Source organism: Xenopus laevis, chromosome 7L (genome assembly GCF_017654675.1).
Source record: "Xenopus laevis strain J_2021 chromosome 7L, Xenopus_laevis_v10.1, whole genome shotgun sequence".
NCBI lineage: Eukaryota > Metazoa > Chordata > Amphibia > Anura > Pipidae > Xenopus > Xenopus laevis.
Genome location: NC_054383.1, coordinates 23,072,273 through 23,091,670, shown reverse-complemented (window position 1 = coordinate 23,091,670; position 19,398 = coordinate 23,072,273). Strand labels below are relative to the sequence as shown.

The window sequence follows — 19,398 nt, the reverse complement described above, 5'->3', positions numbered from 1 at the left end:
GATTTTAAAGGAGACGAAAACCTGAAAAAAATTTCACCAAGTAAAAAAAAAATGTCATTCTAAGCAACTTTTCATGGAAATCTGACCTTTCTTGGCTACAGGAGAGTCGATTTTCTGCAACATTGCTACAAGAATAAGAATGGGAACCAGGAGTGCAGAGAAGGACTGACGCTGTTTTCAATAACAATTATATTTACATGTTGGCAATTAATGGATATTGGAAGGTTAGAATTAAATGTTCTTTAATTATGCATAACTGAAATTTTCAGTTTACATTCCATTTAAGGTAAAGAATGTAATATATAGTCTTATATTTTCTATATCAATCTATATAATATTAATATGAGTGGTATGCAAGATATCAAGATAATAGACCCGATTCAATTCAGTGGGAAAATGGTTTATCACAGGAAAACTCATGCACGAGATTAAATTAGAGATGCGATTCAATTTACAAAAACGTTCATCTGGAGGGGAAAAACTGAAGTCTATAGGGAAAAAATGGAATTGAATTAGGAGAACATTTTTTTCTCCTTGAATAAACTCATCCATGAGTTTTCATGTGATAAACCATGAGATAACTTCTTCTCACTGAAATTAATCTGGCCCAATGTGTGAAAATACAACTCTCTTTTGTGCTATTCATAGATGAGCATGTAAAGGCTTCCTATTGTTAAAGTTCTCATTTCACGGGCAGTTCTCTTTGGCCCCAAACTTCCGCAACAGGTGGCTGTAACCTGCTCTCTGCAAGCAAAACAACAGGAAGTAATTAGCACGTGTTAAATATTTTCCCACTGTCTGCTGAGAAGGTGCAAATGAGGTAACACATTAACGTTTATCATGGTTTGGAAACATTCAAACACAGAAATTTGCTTTCTCATGTGTCAATGCAAAAACCAATGACCAACATGGTACAGGTATGAGACCTGTTATACAGAATGCTCAGGACCTGGGTTTTTACGGATAAGGGGTCTTTCTGTAATATGGGTGTCCACATCTTAAGGGGGTTATTTAAAGTCCAAATGCCAAAAACTCAAAAAATGCATGGTTTTTATACTATAAAATCTGAATTTTTAGTGGGAAAAAAAAACTTTTCAGAATTTATTAAACCTTAAGGATGTTAAAAGTCCAAATTAAAAATTACTCCAACTCAGACTTGCTGAGTTCATGTAGAAGTCAAAGGGAGAAGTCCAGAAGATATCCTGATTTGTGCCGAGTTTCATGCATTAATCTGAAGATTTGTGGTTTTCGGGCAAAAATTCCAAAAAAAAAAGATTTTGAGTGTCATATCCCTAAAAATTTGCCCGCACTGGAAATTAACAGAAAAACGGATTAATAAAAAAGGAGAAAAAAAACCTGTGCCTAATTGGTCAGATTTTGATAAATAATACCCTAAATCTCCAAAAAAATACTTTATAATATTATAAAACACATTAGAAATTAACTTAAACCCAATAGGATTGTTTTGCCACCAATGAGGTTTAATTATAAGTTAGCTGTGATAAAATCCATGGTAATGTTTTATTAATACAGAGATAAAGGAAATCCTTTTTAAAATTTTTAATTATTTGATCAAAATAGTGTCTATCGGAAACAGCCTTCCTGTAATTTGGAGCTTTCTGGTTTCATGTATATGTGCATAAAATGAAATTTTCAAACATGCTGATCGATATCCATAATACAAAGACACTCAGGATCATCCACCGAACATGAGCTAACCATAAAACTTTGCTGAGGTTGCCAAACAAGCAGATATTTCTTTGATATGGCAATCTTGAGCTCCGACAAACAATCAGATCACAATGAAGGTAAATGCAGGCCATCGGGACAGGACATCAATGTGTATCCTCGCCATAACAGGAAAATCAAACCTGCTCAACTGCTTGATTTTTGATCAGATATGGGTCAGACAGACACGACGGCAGGCCCCATCGAAAGTCCGAGTCTGCAGCCATTAACCAGTGTAGGCCACCTACGACAAAAACAAGGGGCATCCAGACACTCAAAAAATTCCACAAGGGCCGCCATAAAATAGTATAAAAAATATATTTTTATTATAAAAATGGCAGCCCTTGTGGAGTTTTGTCATTTGTATACTATGACCACCTACACACATACTACAACTGTATGAAATTATTTTAATTGACCTGTTTTCTGGAAGCTTCTGCACAGAGACTCCTGAGAGGTCAGGATTTGAACTGGGCCATCGATCTAAGGGATATAATTAAAAGGACTGTCCCCACTACTACCTTCTAGGAACTAAGGTCAATCAGCCCCAATGGAAGGAACATCACCAACTACATCCAATCTATGGCTTTTCAGACCAAAGCCTGCCAGACAAACAGTCGGTGGCACAGTCAGATTGAGGAGGCGGCAGTGTAGACTCACTTTCTGATGGGCCTAGCCACAAGCTGTATTTGCAATAATCAAACAGAAGCCACGGTAGCCACAAGTGCTGCTGCGGTCGAGAGCTTCAGAAATCTGGGCTGCTGACGTCTACATTCAGAAGCATGTTTGATCTCAGTGGAGGTACATATGTATCCTAACCTCACAACAAACCACACAAAATAAACACCTCTTGCTATTGAGGGGAAGACCGAAAAACATTTCCAAATGCAGGAAGGTTAAGAGCCTTCTGTGTAATACACTTATTTATACTGAGTGTGAAAGGGCACTTTCAAGAGCACACGTATATAGCGATGCATTTAGAAGACTCTATTACCTATATTAAGTAATATAGTAAAGAGAAGTAAAAATGATATGCTGTTTGCCGAATATGGGGATGCAGCAAATCCAAGATTCAGTTCCTGTAATGGACGGAGCACATATTGAAAATTTAGGATTCAGTCAAACCATTATTGTTCATACAAAGGAAACCCCAGACATTGGGTTTGGTATGTGGCTTTAACGCTCTGGATGATTAAAGTTGACAAATGTTTGCAAAAAGATGATGTACTGTTGATTCTCCTTAAATTTGCATTTGATTTGTTCGGTATTCAGTCAAAACAGTTTTTTGAATATTTGCTACTCCACCCAAGTCAAACATTATTGCATGATTTCGTCCATGTCTATCTTAAATATTATCTTTTTTTTTTTTTTTTTTTTTTGCTTAAAAAGGCAATTTCCTGTCGGCTAAATATGGAACTTTAACTGTAGTACCATAAGCTTTACGGGATAACCTATATGAGGTTAAGGGTCTCCCCAACTATCCCCACTGCTACAATAGACACAATCTCTCCCTACTATACCTGCTATCCCATTGCTACTATAGGCACCATCTCTCCCTACTATAACTGCTATCCCACAGTCACAGTCCCTCCCCAGAGACTATTATCCCACTGCTACTATAGGCACCATCTCTCCCTACTATACCTGCTATCCCACAGCCAAAGTCCCTTCCCAGACACTATTATCCCACTGTTACTATAGCCACCATCTCTCCCTACTATAACTGCTATCCCACAGTCACACTCCCTTCCCAGAGACTATTATCCCACTGTTACTATAGGCACCATCTCTGAATACTATACCTGTTATCCCACAGCTACAGTCCCTTCCCAGAGACTAATATCCCACTGTTACTATAGGCTCCATCCCTCCCTACTATACCTGCTATCCCAGTCACACTCCCTTCCCAGACACTATTATCCCACTGTTACTATAGGCACCATCTCTCCCTACTATACCTGCTATCCCACAGTCACAGTCCCTTCCCAGAGACTATTATCCACTGTTATTATAGGCACCATCTCCCCCTACTATACCTTCTATTCCACAGTCACACTCCCTTCCCAGAGACTATTATCCACTGTTACTATAGGCACAATCTCTCCCTACTATACCTGCTATCCCACAGTCACACTCCCTTCCCAGAGACTATTATCCACTGTTACTATAGGCACAATCTCTCCCTACTATACCTGCTATCCCACAGTCACAGTCCCTTCCCAGAGACTATTATCCCACTGTTACTATAGACACCATCTCTCCCTACTATACCTGCTATCCCACAGTCACAGTCCCTTCCCAGAGACTATTATCCACTGTTACTATAGGCACCATCTCTCCCTACTATACCTGCTGTCCCACAGTCACACTCCCTTCCCAGAGACTATTATCCACTGTTACTATAGGCACCATCTCTCCCTACTATACCTGCTATCCCACAGTCACACTCCCTTCCCAGAGACTATTATCCACTGTTACTATAGGCACCATCTCTCCCTACTATACCTGCTATCCCACAGTTACACTCCCTTCCCAGAGACTAATATCCTACTATTAATATAGGCATCATCTCTCCCTACTATACCTGCTATCCCACAGTCACACTCCCTTCCCAGAGACTATTATCCCACTGTTACTAGACACCACCTCTCCCTACTATACCTGTTATCCCACAGTCACAGTACCTTTCCAGAGACTATTATACCACTGTTACTATAGGCACCATCTCTCCCTACTATACCTGCTATCCCACAGTCACATACTTCCCAGAGGCTATTATCTCTATTGCTATTGGCACCAACATCTCATCTACTACCAGACTGTATCTAGTCCAATTAGACCAGTTGGATTGATCGGGTTAAACAGTGATTACATGGAAGCTGTCAGATTCTAAAATTCCTATACATCTGTATTCTCATATACATAAATATTACTTTAGTATTTCCAATAGGCAAGTGAAAGGGTGTTTCTGTGTCTTTTTATCATCTATAACTACAGTATAGTAAGATGAGTTAATTACTATATTGTTTTAGCTTACTTGACAAATATTATATCTGTGGCGCTTCTTGTAACAACAGGTTAAGTATTACCATGTCTCTCATAAATCACTTGTCTTTCACTTAAGAAAATGATGAGCTACTATGCAATATAATGAACCTTATTCCACATCATACCATGTCTATTAGTCAGCCCAAGACTGGGACACAAGTCAGGCATGATCCAGCTTGTAAGGATCCCAGCAAAACAATGATTAGCTAATCACATTTCTAATATCTTGCAACGCTTCCCTCAGGGGTAAAGCAGGGCCAAACAGCATCAACATAAGTTATATTTATGAGTGTTGTCAGTTATAACAGCTGAATGCTTGTTCACATTTCAGAGTAAGACTGCATGAAATATAAGCTTTAGATATCCAGTGGTGAGCTCAAATGAGAACTCGTATAGTTTTGATATTTTAACTTCATATAACCGCACACAACTTAGAGAACTTGTTCTTCAGCCTAACTTGCTTTTTGGTTTCAGATATTTTTTATTTAAATAGACAGAAGGCACGAAACAGCAGTTATTTCAACCTACTCGGCTGGTAATTCCTTTAAAAACTGCTCATCTAATACTAAGAGAACATGAACTCGAATCCAAATTCAAGTCCAAATAAATCTTCTGAAGGCCATGGGAGCCCAAATGAAGTATAAGAATTAGCTTGAGCACCTAAAACTTGGTGCAAATACCCCCATTTTAATGCTGTTGTATATAGTGAGATCAAAGTGACCTCCTCTGATCATTCTGGGGACCAAATTTGGGTCCCAACCCAAGTTAAGAATTCCTGTATTAGCAGCACTGCCATAAGAAGATCAATGTCACAGAGAGTGGCATGTTCAATAACCCCTCAGTAAGCTGACAACATACATGCTGATTTTACGGATATGGTTTAGACAAGACTTGGATGAGGACATTTTACTGTTTTCATTAAATGAAAACACTCTTCAGTCAATGAGTTGGATAACTACACAAAAGTGCAACACATTCTAATTGTAGGTTGGCTACAAATCGTCATATACAGACATTGGCCAAGCCATGGAAGCCATCAGCAAAACAATCAAATGTGGCTCCATTGCACCAGAGTGTGCATCAGCCATGTCAACTGTTACGGAGCCACACACAATCACAAAGTTGGATGAAAATATTGACCCATGTGTGGACAACATTGTTGCTAAAATATTCAATTAAAGGAACATTCAGCTCATTCATTTTTGTGCCTCTATGTTGCTGTAAGAGTACAAGGCAACTCTGTACTTTTGTCACGATCGGCTCCCTATCGTGCTTCCGCCTGTAGCAGCAACCTTTGGCCACAGGAGGAGCACTCAGCTACTCAGATGCCACCAGGTCTTAATATGAGTAAGAGTTCTGGACAGGCTAAGGGGCACGGTCATTACCAAGGTTTTGGACGGAAGGCAACAGTTCAGGGAATAGACGAAAAGCGTAGTCAGGCGGGCTGGGGTTGGTACAGGCAGAGTTCAAGCAGGTTCAGGCAGGCAGTGGTCGGTTCAGGCGGAGTTCGAGCAAGGTCAGTCAGGCAAGGGTCAAAGATACAGGCAGACAGGCAAGGGTCAATACCGGTAGAATCCAGAATAGTCAGGCAGGCAAGGGTCAGGATTGGCAGAGTTCAGCGTAGTCAGGCAGGAAAGGGTGAAAACAGGAATCAAACAGGACAGGAATCACATCCAGTATACTAACAAGTTAGACCTAACAACGGGCAATGAGTTTGAGTTCAAAGCCCCTTTAAATATTAGAATTTTGCGCCACTCAGCGCAATGACGTTAACTCGGAAGCGAGCGGCCGTGTGCGCCATTGAGAAACCGGTGCTTGAACGAAGAGGACTAGAGCCACAAGACCACCAGGGTATGTTACAACTTGCTCATGCAAGCCCCAATAATGTAACTGCTTATATCTTTATCCTTATAAACAAGGCATTACACTTTTACACACTCCATAAAATCTCTAACCATGATCTGCCTACACTTATATTTTGTAAATACAGTACATGGATCCTCTGGGCTTCTTAATTGACCCATGAAAAGAATACCCTCCATTGCTTTGCCTCTAACTGTGAGCTTCCTGTTTCATTCAAACAGCCGCAGTCTAATAATTAACTGAACTGTAGCTAATTTCTCAAGTCAATTGTGCATGGAGAATGAACACAATGTATACTTCCTCAATCAGTGGACCCCTTAAAGGAGAGGTAACATATGTTAGAGGAACTCTCTCTGTTATTTGATCTGATATTTTTAATGTGTTCAATTTCCTCTCTACTAGGTATGACTAGGTTTGTCAAGTCTGCAGTCTCCTATTTGGGACTACAACACACCACAAATCCAGTTACTACTGTATGACTATGGATACTGGGCATTATAGTGTCCAATATAAATAAATTAGATAAAAATGGTGGCCTATATCTCAAGAGTGTGCACAACAAAGGCTTCAAGTCTGCCCAGGACCAACTGCTGGACACACCAAATAGTGGTCACTCTTGATGAAATCTGTAGTTTATTGGCCTGTGTTTTTATGGCTATAGCAGGCAAAAAGTCATATATTGGTGATCTAGCAAAGTTCTTCTGGTATGCACAAGTTTTATTTGAAAAGTTTAATATTTGAAAAGATATAGATGACAATCTTACAACACAAACAAGATCAGAAAAAGATGTCTTGTTGTTTTCTACTAAAGCTCCCCATAGACGCGACGATTCTTCTTGCCGAACGACCGATTTTAGGGAAGTCCAACCAATCCTTCGAAATTATCATGCGGTTAGTGGGATTCGATCGATCGTACATCTAACAATTTTTCGGCCGACATCTGTCAGGAAATTGATCGGCCAGGTCAAAAAATCTTTGTCTGTCCCAGTGCAATCTATCTATGTTTGCAGGGCCAAGCAGGCGGCTCCCCTTTGTTTTCCTGGAAAATTGGACTTCTTAGTTGATGGTCAATTCGTATGATCGTTCCAAGAAAATCGTGGTCTCACGATGAGGATTGGATCTTTTAAAAATCTCAACATCTATGACACAAGATTTCCTCTTTTGTCACCAATGTCTACTGTAGGGTTACAACTAGTCATAGCATCATACAGAAATATATATATAAAAACAGTATAAAAGTAATGTTCAAAGACAAAAAAAGCAAAAATCCTTCTTAAATTAAATTAAGGTTTAACACATGAACACAAACATACAATTTAGATGAATGAAAACAAGCAGATGTTACCTGGAAGGAAGGGGATTATTCTCTGCTTTGGGTCTTTTTGTCCAGCTTCAATGGGAAACTTATCCAACACTTGCATCTAAAAAAGAGACATATATTACAAATATAAATATTTTAAACGTATAATATACATTCTATATCAAATATGTTATAAATATATTTATATTGTTTAATGAACCCACATAGACAATACTTTTCTATAAATGTATGAAGAACATCTCAAGCAAGGCTAGCTTTCCCTCATATCTACAAATAATATTTACTGTATTCTTTGAGCAAGCAAGAAGACCTCATGCACACTAGTATTTTGTCAGTCCCAAATGACTTGGACCACACTCACCACAAGCTAGACCAAAGCTGTATTATGCTGCCTTGTCTTAAGACTATGAAAACTGGATTCAATGTTGTTACATCAGCATGAATGGATCCATATGGCTAATCTACCTATTTGCACTTTTGTACAAGTACAAACCCTAGGGTGCAAAAGGTCTTAGCTATATTTTCATGCTATATTTATCATGTGATAAATGGAAAAGCAGTATAACAATATACATTTTGCCCTTCCCCTCTAAAGCACAGGTTCGGAAACTGTTGATCTAAAGCAGTGGATGGAGGCAAAGTCTGAAAGCCATTTAGGTTGAATTTGGTAGCAAGCGGTTAACAAGGTATGACAAGGTTACTACTACCATCATGTTTTCTATATCTGTAACCTTTTTATAAGTTAGAGGTTATCTGAACACATTTTAGAATAAGGGGGGGATCATTATAGTAACATAAGAGAGGTGAGAAAGGTGGAGGCCACAAAAATGCCATGATCACATGGCTACATCAGGCCAACTGGACAACCTTGAACTACAATACCATATTAGCATAGTAATATTTTGAATTTAGAGCAACACCTTTAATTGCAGTCAATGTACTACACTGTACCAATAAAATAAATCAATCAGCAATTAATTTTTATCAGAGTAAGACAAGTTACAAAATGAAATCAAAGATTAGATTGGTTGCCAATCTGCCAAAGTATCTGGATAAATTCATAATATTAAATCCCAGAACATAACGAACAAATAAAATATGGTGACAGGGTTTCCCATTCAAGCTAATGTTAAACTTTGGCTTCCAGGCTAATATCATTTTGAAGAATGACTGCTTTTCATTCTGATGAGACTATTGCCATGCAAAATAAAAAATTCTGAATGCCTTGGACCACCCAAGCTTCTCTGGTGCTCCTTCAGAAGAACAGATGCTATTGCACTTAAAAGGAACTTGTTCTTCATAAACTTCTGTGAACCTCCTTATCTTTTTTTCCTTGAGATGAATATTGGACAGAACCACTTTTATGCTTGCAGAGAAAGGAAAACGTCCTATTGTAACATGGGAGAGCAAAACAAACACAGGCTGCAAATTCCATAAATAGATAAGACTGAAAACAGATGGAATGGTATATGCCAAAGAACCAGACATTGTAATTCACTCTCTGCACTGCTATAATAAGGCCATTATGAGGATGACTTGATTTTTAGGCAACCAAAAGTTGCCTCTAAGCCAGAAATTCAAAAAAAACACCCGCTTTGATGCCAAGGGGAATAACATCCAAGGGGTTGGTGAGCAACATGTTCCTCGTGAGCCATTGGTTGGGGACCACTGGACTAGATCATATGGGAAAGTCCATTTATATGTCTTTCTGATAAAAAACAAAACATTGAGATTGTTGGATAGATTTACCAATCTACACAAAAGAGCACATTTAAGAAATCAAAACTGTAATTTAAGTACGATTCACATATGTACTTTTGCCTAAGCACACCCCTTGTGACTTGTGCCAATCTGTGAGTTCAGCATGCTATGAAGAATTTTAATGCAAGGTGTAACGTGCAGGGGGGGGGCAGATGCATCAAAGCCAAGAAGGTTCCCAATAGTTAATCAAGAGCAAGTTCCAGCACATGCTATTGTGGTAGGATTTAGAAAAAAATGTTACATTGTGGGTAAATATAGCATGGAGAATGCACTTTAGCAAATTAACTCATAATCTATAGACCCCGATACAGGCAGATGTTGAGCAATTGGTGCCCAAAATGGCTTTTTGACTTTATCTGTCTATGCATACCCAAATTTAGAGATGTGGCTGTCACATTACAGTACAAGGCAATATAGTTGATCTATTTCCAAATACAGTCCAAACCCTCAACTTGCTCATTTCACACTACTCCATTCAGCAGAAGAATATCTGAACAAAATTCCAATCGCATAACGCAGTCTGATTATTACATTGACCTAAAGGAAGATGTCATTCCAGATAAATGTAATAGACCCTCTGTCACTGATTCTATCAGCTTCAATGGAATGGCTTATACAATATCCCCTATTTTGAACATTTTCCATAGACAATTTAACAGCATGTGTTTGTAACAAGGTTCTTTGTCTAGTGGTCCCATGTCATCCTCTGATAATCAGGCAAAAAACAAGTTTCACTTCTAAGAACTGCAATAAATAGCTGCAGTTATTACTACTCGTGCTTTGGTTGGACAAATAAATGCAGATCGCTCCGGGAATGCATGACAATTCAAGACAACGGTGGTCGCCCCACAACGGAAAATTTATATAAAAAACAATGACCAAGAATAACTGTAGAAATAAATATATTAAAAAAAAAGAACAATTTTGCCACACCTACAAGACCTCAGTGAATACCTAATATATTCCAACTGGGTTATGCATTGGGGGGGGGGAGTTGCTTTACATTTTCCCACCCTGGAAAAAGATGATATGTTTTCTTCTTTTAACAGAACCCTGGAAATATGACTTAAAAAAAACAAGGCACGATTACATTACACATTCTACTGCTTCCTGCCTCTCAGGGTCTGCCTTCAGCAGATTTCACATATGTTACCATAAACCACACAACCCATAGAAGCACCACATGAACATCTGGGAAAGGAAACTAAAGATCAAATATATTAAGGAAAGAAATGAAAAGCTTGCCTGTGAGCAAAAAATAGGAAAACAGAGGTCGTTCCTATAGTTTAGGATATTAATATATTTATTGTTGGATCCTACATGGGCCAACCACTGGAAATCAAACAGTTTCTTAAAGAAGACATATATGTCTATTAATCGTAGCTAACTCACCAGAGTTTGTGACCTCCCAGTAGTCAATAGCAGCTGTGGATGCTGGGAATGGCTATTGAACCAAAAGTCTGATACTCATGAATTAAGAATATTATGAGATAATATGGTCCACTATAGACCAACTGCTTCTTTATAATAAGGTTAGATTTCTGTATGTCCCGGTTTCCCGGGGACCACCCTTACATAATTGGTAGAATTACATAATTAATAATATTGTGCAATTTGCAGATTAAGTGCTCCATCTAGCAATCATAGCTCCACGCTGCCAATCTTTAACATGAATATATCAATTATATATAAAATAACCACTTTGTTTTCCTGAGTGTTGTACTGTTAGCCATAGATCACAACAAAGAAATACAGCATAAGTGATACCTTTTATTGGCTAATTGGTATACCATGCCTGAAGAAAGTAGTCCCAAAACCTTGCATTCTTTAATATCATCCAAGTCACTATTTGAATAAGAACATTTAGGGGTATATTCATCAAAGAGTGAAGTTAATAGTAAAGTTCCGCCACTAGAGTGAAATTCCGCCACTCTCCATTCATTTCTATGGGATTTTTATAGGCTTATTTATCAAAGGGTGAACTTTCACTTTCACCCATTGATAAATATGCCTTTCAAAATCCCATAGAAATTAACTGAGAGCTGCAGAATTTCACTCTAGTGGCTTTTTGATAAATTTACCCCTTAGTCAAATAATTTAACAGTCCAGATAATCCCTCTGTATAATATGCAGTGCTTTATCTCAAAGCCTAACAAATACGGCAGTTTAGGGAAGGAAAAAGGCAAAATTTCCATCTGTTTTTTATAAAAAATAAAAAATTTTAGAAATGTCAACACAAGTCCTACATATTATGCTCATGTTAACTCACTAAACAAGTTGGTCTGATTACTTAGCTGGCCTCAGAAACATAAAGAAGTAATTTTTTCGATTGACGCTCATAATTAATGTTAAAAATCTGTCCTTTGGTTTTGAGGTGATGCCATATGTGTAGCATTAACCAATGAATACTTTCTCTATTAAGAAGGCTTTTACCGTATTCATATATCCACACAGATCTATGGCTATGCCCCTTGCATTGAAGGTCCTTCGGCAGTCAATCAAGCACAGGATACATCGTGCACATATAAAGACACCCTTGTGCACCACTGTAAAGGTTTGAGGATAATAAGAACTAAACATTGACATAACAGTCATTTGGGGCTTACTCCCATAAACTACTAGGTAAAAATGCAGCTTTTCATTTTTCTGCCCTTCACGTTCACCAATTCCTTTCTAGTCATACAAGATGAATCAGCTACTGGTGGGCAAACTGCTGGTACTTGAATGTCAAAGAAACAGTTCATAATAGAAACTACAATGAGGCTGTTCCTTAAATGCAATAGTATGTGGGTATCTAGGAGATATACAACACCACCATCATGCATTTCCTTTTTGTTGGTATGTATAGCCCCATTACAGTTAAATAGCTATATGTAGACTTTAGAGAATGAAAAAATAACATACTGAGATTAGAAATTGATTACATGAATGTCATACAGTTCTAGTCTAGTTACTGTTATGTATCAAAGTATCCAGTAGAAAGCAAAGCCAAAATCCTTAAAAGTATTCCTGAAACGGTTTTAACTCCAAGAAAATCCCCTTTCAATTTACAAGAGTTATGAATTGTCAAATGGACGGTGTTACTCTGGAAAAATGGTAAGCTGGAAAATGAATTTTGTTTCTATTATACATAAAACCCTCACAAGCCTTCTCTGCCAGGGACCTGACAAACCCATTTTAACTTCAAAACACAGGCCAGAAATAAAAGCAGCCAAATGAAATGTCATTGCCTGCCTCTTGCAAGTTATTGCTCCTATGAATGAAGCTGAAAGGATTCTTGCCTTCCATGCTGGTTTGATTTGCACAGTATCAGATAATACATCTGGTTACAACAATACAGCAAAGGGATGTGTTGGGTGCATTGTCAGGATAGCCATCAAATATCCTTAAAGGGATACTATCATCGGAAAACATGTTTGTGTCAAAACACATCAGTTAATAATGCTACTCCAGCAGAATTCTGCACTGAAATCCATCTCAAAAGAGCAAAAATATGTTTTTATATTCAATTTTGAAATCTGACATGGGGCTAGACATTTTGTCAATTTCCCAGCTGCCCCAAGTCATGTGACTTGTGCTCTGATAAACTTCAATCACTCTTTACTGCAAGTTGGAGTGATATCACCCCCCTCCCAGAAGCCTAACAACAGAACAATGGGAAGGTAACCAGATAGCTCCCTAACACAAGATAACAGCTGCCTGGTAGATCTAAGAACATCAATAGTAAAAACCCATGTCCCACTGAGACTCCTTCAGTTACATTGAGAAGGAAAAACAGCAGCCTGCCAGAAAGAATTTCTCTCCTAAAGTGCAGGCACAAGTCACATGACATGGGGCAGCTGGGAAATTGACAAAATGTCTAGGCCCATGTCAGATTTCAAAATTGAATATAAAAAAAATCTGTTTGCTCTTTTGAGAAATGGATTTCAGTGCAGAAGTCTGCTGGAGTAGCACTATTAACTGATGTGTTTTGAAAAAAACATGTTTTCCCATGACAGTATCCCTTTAAGACTCAAATTAGACTTTAGACTGAATATCTGTTTATATGTATATGATTTTGATAACTTCCATATCACATACATTTGGGAATTTAAAGAGTATAAATACACTTCAAAGACAGGTCATTGGCTCAGCTGCTTAGTAACCTAGTTAAACAGAATGTCAATGATTCATTTTAATCGGCACATAGCTGTTAAGTGGTACCGTCACCACAAGCAGCATTTTATTGGTGTGAACCACTCAAGGGGCATACAGCACAAGAATGTATTTGATGTTCTAGTGCAGCAAGTTTCACTAATGGGGTGCAGACAAAGGATTTATAAAGAGTTATGGAGCTGAGAGAAAGAACAAGGACTGGAATGGAATGAGTGAGTTTATCCATGATGCACATGGTAGATTGGTATGAGGCAGTAGCCAACTGAGGAAAGGAAAATACTGAATAAGAGTGAGGTGTTAACCCAGGAAATTACAATAAAATTATGATTTACTCTCAAGATGAACTTCAAGAATATTATCCAAAAGCAACATTCGTTGTATCTTGTCGTTGTCATTGGCTAATTCAGCAAGCTAATTTTTTCCATTTCCCATTGGGTTTTTTCCTCTATTCTTCAATATTAATAAAGCACAAAGTAATGTTAATTCACTGTACCCATATGTTAGGTACCCCCAAGTAAATGGCGCTCCTCTTACTAAAGGAACTTGTATTCCCCAGGGATCCCTAGCGTGGTCTTAGACTAGTACAGTGAAAGTCTCCAGTCGACGCAAAGGATCCCTGGGAAATACATGGCAGTGCAATGCTTCTATAGAAAAATTCTAGGGCCAGTAAATTTTTATACAAAAAGAAGCACCAGCCCAAGAAAAAAACGAATTCGAATTCCCCACTGAATTAACCTCTCATTGTCATATAATCTGATTCTCAGCCATCAGGTAGTCTTCACTATGGTCAGGTTTAGCCTTTGCTCTTCACTTTCAATCTACTGAAAGCTCCTTTCTTCTTTCTGCCTTAAGCCCCACAGTCATTCTTCGTTGGATTTCATGTCTATGTTTGCAGCAGAAAAAATGCTTTTGGGTCAGGCAGCAGACAGGTTAGGCTTGTACGTACCAACTGAAAATTTTTTAGATTTTCGGTTTAGGTGCAGGTAGTGGTGGGGGTCCATTGGCTCAGATCCTTACAGGTCCTTCGTGCAAGAGCCTAAATAACCCTTGCAATTATAACACGAATATAGTATAGTTTAATAAGCACTGGCCTATGAAGGGATTCATTTTCTGGTATAACTACTACCAACTTAAAGTCAACTTGACCTGTACAATAAAAAGACAAATTCCTCATTGCGTTTTCCAGAAAGACGGATCATGACTGATCTCACTGTACATACATGTACGAATTGCATCCAACCCTAATTTTAGAAATACACGACTGCATTTGATCAATGTTAAACAGCTGAAAACAAGTTTAGCATTCCGTAACGTCTAAATACGCCTATGCATGGGGAGACACTATATGCCATCTCAGGACCAAGATGGATTCCTGAATTTGTACTAAGGGGTGCAATTTCAAGACCCTTACTCCGTGGTCATCTTAAAAGATCCCTCAGGTGTTTTACAAACTCAGAAATTGCACCAAATTTCATCAGAAGACAATTAGGGTAATTTATGAACTCAGCTGCAAGTGTGGTCATGCTAATATGGAAGCAAATATTGCACATATTCAACTTGATCTCTACAATGAAAAGACAAATGCCTCATTGCATTTTCCAGAAAGATGGATCATGATCGATCTCACTGTACATACATGTACAAATTGCATCCAACACTAATTTTAGAAATGCATCAGTGCATTTGATCAATATTAAACAGCTGAAAACAAGTTTAGCATTCCGTAACGTCTAAATGTGCCTATGCAACTCTAGATGAAATCTCAGGACCAAGATGGATTCCTGAATTTGTACTAAGGGGTGCAATTTCAAGACCCTTACTCCGTGGTCATCTTAAAAGATCCCTCAGGTGTTTTACAAACTCAGAAATTGAACCAGATTTCATCAGAAGACAATTAGGGTAATTTATCAACTCAGCTGCAAGTGTGGTCATGCTAATATGGAAGCAAATATTGCACATATTAATTCGTTAAAAGCACTTTTTCTTCTGTATGGCTGCCCCAAGGAAAACCCTGGAGCCACCACCATCGCTAACAGCAGGAATGGCTGTGTGTCCAAATGCATACTAAAATATGTGTGCCCATACAAAATATTCTTTGCATTTCACAAATTGCTGTGTGTTAGGGTGATAATCTACGTGCATGTGTATGCCTGCACAGCTTGGAGGAAGCATCGCACAAGGTAAAAGATATACAATCTATTTTATCTTAAGATAATTGATTCTGCATATTCATGGTGGCCAAAAATAGGGTTTTTTTAGGAAAAGCACACAGAGCCAGCTCTTTCTATTGATTCAGATGGCTGTACCTAACATACACCATACTATTTCTTTATCTGTTACTTTGTCAGTTGCCAAGAGAGTCTAACGTGGCTCTTTTTCAGTAACAAACTGCACCTGGTTTTCTGGCAACCGTTTAGAACCGACAAGGCTGAATTATGAGGATATCATAAACAAAGGAATTATTCATGCCAGAATTCTAACGGTTACCTTAAAAGTCTTTGAAGTTTTTTTTTTGTTTCTAACCAAAAATCCCCCTGCACAACTTTGTTCCATAAATCAAGTATGACCGATATCTTACTCCTACTAACAAAATGCTAACAAAAAGCCGCTGCTTGAGAAACAAACCTGGAAAATCAAGCGATGATTAAGTTGGTGTGTTTCCAAAGAGAAGCAGAAATAGCCTTACTGTATAAAACGTGAAGGGAAACTTTTTTGCGAGTTATTATGTAACCTCCCAAGAGAGCATTTATTAGAAAGGCTTCTCTTAGCTACACAAGCAGCAAAATCAAAAAAGCAGTATACTGTACACGCTTAGTTTATCAAGAACTGCTTGCGTGGAATAATTATGGAATGTTAATAAGCGGCTTTTTAGACAAGGGCTTACCTAGTTAGGTGAGACAGGATTGGTAAATTTATGTGGCAGATGGGAGTTATGGAAGGAAAATACCCTCGGCCACATTCCAAACTACATTATTTTGCCATTACACTTTGATCAAGGGAAATTCATTGCATTAAGAGCAGAGCATTAAGAATATACAATTTGCCCTGGTCTCCAGCATTTGAAGGAAGAAGAATAAAAAGGTTACTGTAACTACTCACTTGAAAGTGTGTAATGCATCTATTTCACTGGCCAGGTTCACCTGGTGGCTGATACCATGATATCACCTTGTGCGAGGTCTACTGTACAGCTTAGCAGAACTTATAAAAACATATTTCTATGGGTTATAAGGATCTAAATTGCAATGCCAGCATAATGCTAACACCAATAACATACTAACAATAAAATGTTTGGAAGTTCTGGTCATTTTAACAATAATGTGAATAAACTAAGTCATTATTTTTTTACAGTTCTTTAGTTCATGCCCCACTTTGAAGTCTAACAGTTGGACAAAGCTCCCCATAGCTCATAATAAGAATGAGCCAGGAGGATCCTTTCCCCTGCCTCCCGGCTACTCTCCACCCATGCACCGTTTCCACAATAACGCTGTGTTGAATATCTTCCTGCTGAATCTGGAATGTTTGCTCTTTTCCCTGGCCTAATTTTTGCCCCCCTGGAGTTTTGGGGGTTTTTTTTGGAGAGAACAATCAATATATGTTACAAAAAATGTTTTGTTATTCATCTATCCATGGAATGAAGAATATCTAGCACATGAAATGAGTGTTCACCCCCAAACCTCCCACTAACTAATGTTTAGGATTGACTTAGGATGACAAGAGTATCTGAGGGAGCAAGCAAGCATTTCCCCCAAACCTCACCATAAATGTCCCCCATTGTTCCATGGGCACCCCTAAGAGAGGGCCCCACAGTTTGGGAAGCCCTGCCCTAATCTTCCAGAAACCATGCTGGACAAAATTACAGTAATTGTCTCAAATGACTTCCCATTGCCTTATGGCCCAACTGTTGCCACAGATATTGATTAGAATGTAAAATAAGCCCTATGATTTATAGGGATGCTGAGTCAACTATTTTGGATTCGGCCGAACCCTTCATTAAAGATTTGGATGAATACCGAACCGAATCCTAACTTGCATATGCAAATTAGGGGTGGGAAGGGGGAAACATTTTTTACTTCCTTGTTTTGTGACAAAGTGTCACACGATTTCCCTCCGAGTCCCTAATTTGCACATGCAAATTAGAATTTGGATTTGGTTCGGCATGGCAGAAGGATTTGGCCAAATCCGAATCCTGCCAAAAAAGCCAGAATTCTGGCCAAATCCTGGATTCGGTGCATTCCTAGCAAAATAAGCCCTATGATTTATAGGGATGCACAAAATCCTTCGTGAAAGATTTGGCCGAATAGTGAACCGAATCCGAATTTTCATATGCAAATTAGGGGCAGGAAAGGAAAAAGTGGACTTATGTGACAAAAAGCCACGTGATTTACCTTTCCATATTCAAATTATTGAAGGATTTGGATTCAGCTTGACTGAATCCTGCTAAAAAAGGCCGAATCCTGAACCAAATCCTAGATTCAGTGGATATTATTTATATTATTTATAATAAGAGGCAGAATGAGAAAACATTTTTGGCATTGTGAATTTCCTGATGGCAGCAACCAGCATGCAATACAATTGCTATGGGTTCCATTACTGATGTGCCTGTCCGTGTGTTTGGTGCCTCAGGATCCAATTTAGGGTGCCTTTAAATATAATACACTGCTGATACCAAAACAGAATGAATGTTATTGGCACATGGTATATAGATAGAACATCTAAAGACCTCCAAACACATTTCCAACCTGCTCCTACTCATACAATGCCTGAATGCTGGGTGTTGTTGGGTCAACAAAAGCTGGAGAACTGCACTATCTGCATGACTAATGTAGCCTAATGGATGTTTACTAAACTGACTGATCACCGTTCCCTACCATGTCAACAGGGATGTAAAAAAGGGGACGCAAACCCAACAGCTGCTGAGGGCAATGGTGCCCTGACTGTTGAGTAAGTATATGTGTTGGTCTTCTGCATAAAGTATGAGGGTCCTAAACTAATATTGCTGTGGTGCCAAGTAAGTTCTTGTTATGCCAATGCATGTCCCAGGTTTTATACTTGAGCTGATCTGCCAGAAGGTTGTTGGAGGATGCAGATTGTGTGTCCTATAGCCTTCTGTAATAATGATTATTGCAGGGCGTTTACAAAACCCTACACACATGGTAACTGCTAACTCTACAGAGGTATTCTTTTTCTGCACAAATTGTGACATGTTTACTAGAATTAGTCATCTGCATGTAATTATTTGTTCAGACTACTTTTTTTTTTACTCGTTTTCAAATAATAACAAGCAAGAATGCAGAAATGACAACAAATGCCACAATGATCTGATCAACATTAAAATGTAATTATTCTGTCCTGAGCCCTCAAACAGAGAAAAGCCAAACACAAACCATTATGTAGAAGAATAAATGGCACGCTATGGCTTAATAAAACCAGCTGGGTTTTGTGTATGAGCATTGTCATATGTATGGGATTGGGATATTAACTGAATACATGCAAGAATCCTCAATACTGATGGAAATGTTGAT

General features: G+C 38.4%; 1 protein-coding gene across 6 annotated transcripts in view; it reads right to left on the bottom strand.

Moving 5' to 3' along the window:
- sh3pxd2a.L (SH3 and PX domains 2A L homeolog) overlaps positions 1 to 19,398 on the bottom strand; it is a 197,480-nt gene that overhangs the window by 121,113 nt on the left and 56,969 nt on the right. For all 6 annotated transcript variants that reach the window (XM_041568665.1, XM_041568666.1, XM_041568667.1 and 3 more), the window contains one exon: positions 7,985 to 8,060. In XM_041568665.1, the coding sequence (XP_041424599.1) occupies positions 7,985 to 8,060 (76 nt within the window). The remainder of the gene's footprint in view (positions 1 to 7,984; positions 8,061 to 19,398) is intronic.